The sequence below is a fragment of the Lipotes vexillifer genome, unplaced genomic scaffold (genome assembly GCF_000442215.2).
Source record: "Lipotes vexillifer unplaced genomic scaffold, Lipotes_vexillifer_v1.1 scaffold90, whole genome shotgun sequence".
In the NCBI taxonomy this organism is placed as follows: Eukaryota; Metazoa; Chordata; class Mammalia; order Artiodactyla; family Lipotidae; genus Lipotes; species Lipotes vexillifer.
The window spans coordinates 1501495-1507494 of NW_006782310.1; the positions used below are offsets into that span (position 1 = coordinate 1501495).

At 44.1% G+C, this 6000-nt stretch overlaps 1 protein-coding gene across 2 annotated transcripts in view; it reads right to left on the bottom strand.

Annotated features, from left to right (window-relative positions):
• Positions 1-5550, bottom strand: part of GAREM1 (GRB2 associated regulator of MAPK1 subtype 1) — a 204950-nt gene extending 199400 nt beyond the window's left edge. Inside the window, exon 1 of one of the 2 annotated variants that reach the window (XM_007455169.1) lies at positions 5382-5550. In XM_007455169.1, coding sequence (XP_007455231.1) covers positions 5382-5502 — 121 coding nt within the window. In that variant the 5' untranslated portion in view covers positions 5503-5550. The remainder of the gene's footprint in view (positions 1-5381) is intronic. The other variant, XM_007455168.1, reaches the window with a different exon arrangement.
• Positions 5551-6000: the final 450 nt, after the last annotated feature.

A 6000-nucleotide genomic window follows, 5' to 3' on the forward strand; every position in this document is an offset into this window, starting at 1 on the left:
TTGAATAAACAGATTAATGAATAACTATGAGATTCATGGGCAAGTATAATGTACATTTTTTTTTCTGCATGAGAAAACTTTAATACCAGTCAAAGGGATTAAGAGACTGTCCAAGATCACATGGCTAAGAAATGGCAATGCATGTAACTGAACAGAGGTTTCTAGGCTCCAAATCCAGTATCCTTTAAGCAACTGTCTCACCTGGGGCATACATAACCTCTTACAACTTAGAATGCCAGGGGAAATGAAACCAAAGATAAGCATAGCACATCTTCCAGGAAAAAGACTTAGATTAGGTTACTTTAGAAAAATTTTTTTAATATATATTAAAGTAACACCAGTCATGGAGCAGATTTTGGGAATTTACATTAATTTCAAAGATAAAACTTGAATCTATAAACACCTTTGACATTTGCAAACAGCCACGTGGACCCTCACTGCCATCTGACTGGACTTTGACATTTGCAAACTGCCTCACTGGACCCTCACCGCCATTGTTTCTGCACCATCAGCCCTCCAGGCACTTACATGGTAAAGTTAGAGAAGCAGCTCAGCAAAAAGCAAATACCAAAGCTCCCACAGTCCCAACACACCTGGGGCTTAGAGTCAACTCTGATTCCTCCACAAAGCTAGGAGGGACAGACTGCTGCTAATTTATACGCAGCTGCCTCCAATGCCCACCATCTTTATTTCTCTGTCCCTGGCAGTTCACGCAGCCTTGGTCTTCCTCCTTCTTTCAGCAGACAGGACCATAAGCTCACATTTCACTGCTCTAGACCAGCATTCTTTGAACTGGGATATGTGTCTGAAGCAAAGCCAACACTTCCCAAGGGGTTCACCATCATAGCTATACGTGAGTCAATTTCTAAATCCCCAACTTCCAAATATTCTCTTGTCTGAAAACTGATCTGCCTGAAGCCAAGACTGGGATGGAGGGACATCCATCTCCTGATGAAGGGAAGCTGTCCTTCGTCACCTCCCCTTCGCAAAGGTCCTTCTCCCACTTTACAAAAGCAATGCATCTACATCGCCTTCACCAGATCTTTCTAATCTTCATTACCCCAGGGTGTAAAGAACACAGGGCTCAGGGCGACTAACAAAGGAACAAATAAAAATGCTGATGCCTGTTGAGGATCAGGTCTCCAGCATTTGGGGAACTCCTTCTCTAAGACAGGTAATTTCCACTTGTTTGTTTTAAACAACCTGAAATATTCAAATAAAAAGAGGCTTATGGCCAAAAGAAATACAAAATACTACATTTCAATTTATATTCTTTTTTGTTACATAAGACAGAGTGATCAATAAGACACTTGCATGCATAAAACTATATTACATTGGGAGACACTGCTTTGGGAAAGATCTCCGGTGTTCTCTTTATTTACTGCAAGTAATAAATCCTTCCTTCTACCAAAACAAATGAACAAACAAAAACACTATATTACATTGGGATAGAATTCTGTAGGGGAAGGGAAATGGAAATATGAATTTAAGGAGAAAAAGGAAGGATGTAAGACTTTTACTGTTAAGAACTTACTCCTGCATTTTTAAAAATGAATGATACTGGGAATTAAATATAGATCCCAGTACAGAGTTTTTTAAATGATGTAACAATTTAAAAAGTCAACATTTACAATATGCTGAAAAGTGACATCCTTTGCAACTATTTAAACTTAGGATGAAAAGTTTTAGCAATGAACTTAAAAACATGCTTAGGGTACAGGGTTTTACAGAATTTTTAGGCACTACAAGAGCAAAAAAGCTGTAAGAACACTGCTGTAGAACAACCCTTCAGAAAACCCTTCCAAGACAAAATATTGAAGAGACAGAGAAAGAACAATTTCCCCACCTACCTAGCTTTGAGTGAGGATGGGTTGATGATGGGGCGAGGATTAGCATTCTCTCCACCCTCTTCTTAGTCATAAACACATTTGTTGAACCTGGTTCTGCAACCAAGTTTCTAAAATTGATGATGAAGTAAGATATCTGATCTTAACTGCATTGCTGACGGGGATTAGACACTGGCTGAAGAGATGTATCTCACTCCTAAGGAGAGCCGCTGGAGTACTTTTCTTTTAGTCTCCAGAAAGACTCATGAGACCATACCATAAAGGCTCACTAATTTTGTATTTATCTTATACGATGACAAATTTCGCCACTGGGGATGGAAAACTGAATGCGTCTGACTGGCATTTCATTACTGACATGCATGAGGCAAAGAACTGGAAAGCTCTTACTTATTGTATAGTTAGTATTTAAACATGGCAAATGTCCTAAGGAGTAATGTCAACAGACACATCTACATACCCTAAGCCCTCAGACTCCGCTTTTTTCCTTCTTTCTCAGATTCTGTACTCTCTTCTCCTCTGCCCCTTACCTCTTTTCAGCCACTCCTTTAGGAAGCAGAAAATCGTCTAGATATGATGGATGAGGCCAGCGCTTAATTCGCTGTCTACTCTGTTTTAAAAATATTGACTTTCCTGTCCTCAAGCTCTCAGAGAGACAGTGGGGCTATTTAGAGCAGACGTTAGACCTACTCTAAATCTACTCCCATTTAGTAGAAGGAGGTAGTACAGTTTGAGATAAAAGGTGTCTTTAGAATCGGAAAGTCAGCTGAAAACCACAGTCCACCATTTACTAGGTATGTCGCTCAATTTCTCTAAATCTCAAGGCTCGCAAAGTCCTTAAAATGGGGTGCTAAGGATGAGACAAAATACATCAAGCACTTAGAAATGTACCAGCACATAGTAGGCCTTCAATAATCAACAGTTATGAAATCAGATGTTTAATGGTTTTAATGATTGTTTAAAATAGCCAACAGTTTTCTCTTGACATAATGTCAACTACTGTCATGTTTTTCAATTTCTTTGAAAACAAGTGATTTGGAAAATGACTACCTTTCATGTCTAAGTATAGGGTGTGCGTGTAAAAAATGTACCTGCAGTACTAAAACCGGCAAAAGGACATACATAGGACGACGACTGCACAAATTTCACATATAGCATGGTGGCATATCCTTAACATGTTCTAAGCATTGCTGTGAAACATTTTAAAACATAAGCATGGACTCTATCATCAGTTCTTTTAAAGTCTATCCAAATTTAATTTAATTTAATTAATCTAACACTTCCCCCTTCAAATTAGCAGAGTTTTTTTTTTTTTTGGTTGTTTGTAAGATACTTATTATTTTAAGGCTGTAGGGACACTGGTACTCCCAAAATTCTCATTTGTGTATAAATGAGTACAACCTCTAAAGCAATTTGACAATGTGTATCAAGGACTTAAAACGGATCTACATGCTTACTCAGCAGGGAAGGAATACATACTAACCCAAACAAACAGATTTATGTACAAGAGTATTCATTACATCACAACTTAATAATAGTAAAAAATGAAGCCTCTTGATGTCCACTGTAGGGGACTAGATATACAGCCATCATCCCATGGAACATCATGCAGCTTAAAAAAAAAAAATTAAATATGATGGGATTAAGTGAAAGAAACAAGGTATAAAGCAGTATTTGGCTATGATTCCAAATTTGTGTATGTCACTGTGATTCTCAAGCAGGAATAAGAGAAAACTTGCAATAAAGAATTGGAATTACACGTAGTGATCAAAATCCACAGCTTGAAATGACACGCTGTTAAGACTTGCTACCCACGTCCTAATTTTAAAAAGAAGTGTAGGATGAGTACACTGTTGATTCAGACCCTTTTTATGAATGGCGGAGAGAGGAAAGTGGATAATAAAGCTAACATGTCTGCAACTGGTATTCAGCCTCTTTAAACTTTCAGTTTAATGAAACTTTTGGGTGACTTTTACACCACACACACCAATGTTCACTACCTAGCTAGTAAGTTTGGGGGGAGTGCGCAGAGATGAGAGACAGTAGGAAAAGGTGAGGACTCACATAACCTTCCAATATGCACAATTTTGCACGGTGTAAGAGTAAATGAAACACTGTCAGCGCACACACACACACACACACACTGTTTCTTTCTCTCTCTCTCTGATTCAGATCTATAGACGCATATTTAAAGCACGCCCACTCTAAGCAGAAATGCCTCAACACACCACCTGACCCTCCCTGAACTCACGTGCACGTCATTACTACTTTTAAAACTCTTAGTTTATTCCCAAAGCCCACCACTACCACCACCAATCAAACAAGGCTAACACGCATGCCAAGACTGTTTTTCAGCGTTCATGAACTTTCCTGCCTTTATTTTTCACATCAGTACTTCAAATGTCTGATCTAACCCCACAGAAAAGAACGGGAACAAAAATGCCTTTGGACGTTTACACGTCTCATGTTACTGTACTCCAGAAAAGGAGTAACCCAAGTCCTTGTGACTTGAAATGACATCTTTCTGCTCAGTGCTGTTCTGACTTGGCCTGTGTGACCACAGCTCTATCTGCTTGCCCGCCAGCCTGCAGCCAGGTGCTTCTGGCAGCCCCACAGCAGAAGCAAGCCTGTTTCTGCAAACAGTCTGAAATCGCATGAAGCCAACATCAACTGAAGTTATTACCAAAACACAAAGGACAAAACACACCTAAACTGCCACCTTACATGTCAGAACTCTCAAACTGAAAGGTATCTATTTGCTTGACAGTATGCACATCCATCTACTTGTTTGCAGATGTCAACCTGCACAACAAACAGCTGGGAGACGTTTGGTTGGTTTCTGGTTGTCAATTTCAGGAAACACAAGCATTTCTTAGTTCCAAGCTCACGTTCCAAGTCAGTACAGGTTTTGGTGTATTTTCAATTTTTTTCCAGGCTAGAAAGGCGCTAAGCTAATAATTAACCTTAAGCATACCATCACCTCCGCTAAAAACATTTTCTACACACAGCCCTAAATTACTTTCTCTTCAGTTAAACAAAACAGACAAGCTGTAATAAAACGTCTCCGAGAAATGTGATCCCTTTCATTGGTCACCCAGGAGCCTTTCCCCTAAAATCTGTTCCTTCTTGTGGCGGAGGGGGAGGAGAGGATCCAAAATAAAGGTGCCACCCAGAGCACAACTGTTTTGTAAGAAAGTTGCCTAAGATAACTCATACAGGGTTTCCCAGGTTGAGTAATTCTTACAGGCGGGTGAAGACAGACAGCTCGCCTCCAAGATTACTATCTGCAGAGGCTTCCCTTATGTTGATTTTTTTTTTTTTTTTTTGCGTCCTTTTAAATTATACTACTAGGGCTTTGATTTTCACACCTCTAGCTGCTGCTGGGGGTAGTTGAGAGCGACGCGCCAGGGCTGCGGCAGCCGCTCAAGCCAAGTCCAACGCTGGGGGGCGGGCAACCCACTCCCCACAGGGTCCCACCCTCCCGGGCACACGCGTGCAGAGACGCGCCGAGGCTGCGGTCCGCGGGCGGGGACTCACCGCTGTCCAGCCGCGCGATCTGGGGCAGTCGGTAAGTGCTGACCAGCAGGTCCAGCGGAACGGCCACCGAGCTCCACTTCACATCCTTGAGGCTGCAGCCCAGCGAGGGCGCCGGGTCCATCTTCCCCGCCTCCTCCGGCCCCGCGCTCCCGCCGCCGCCGCCTGCACCACCCGCGCCTCGGCGGCCGCCGCTGCTCGCACTTGCGGTCTGGGGCGCGCGAAAGGCGCCGGGCACTCTGGCCGCAGGCAGCCCGGGGGCGCGGCGGCTGCGGCGGCGGGGAGGGAGGGGGCCCGCAGCCGGCTCAGCTGCCGCTGCGGGACATGGCCGGGGCGCCCCGCGTGCCCTCAAGCCCGGAGAGGACTCGCAGCAACCCGGCGGCGGCGGCGGGCGGCGGCGGCCGGGGTGTATGCGGCGGCTCCCGCTCCGCCTCCTCCTCTGGCCCCGGGTCTGCAGCTGCGGCGGCCGCCCGCTCGCCTCCTCCTTTTACCCCTCCTTCCCTCCGCCTGGAGCGTGTGAGGAGGAGCCGCGGGTCTGAGAAACGCCATAGCAGCGTTCCCAGCACTGACTAATCAACAAGGTGCGAGCGACGCCTGCGCAGCTCGGGGAGACACTGCCCCC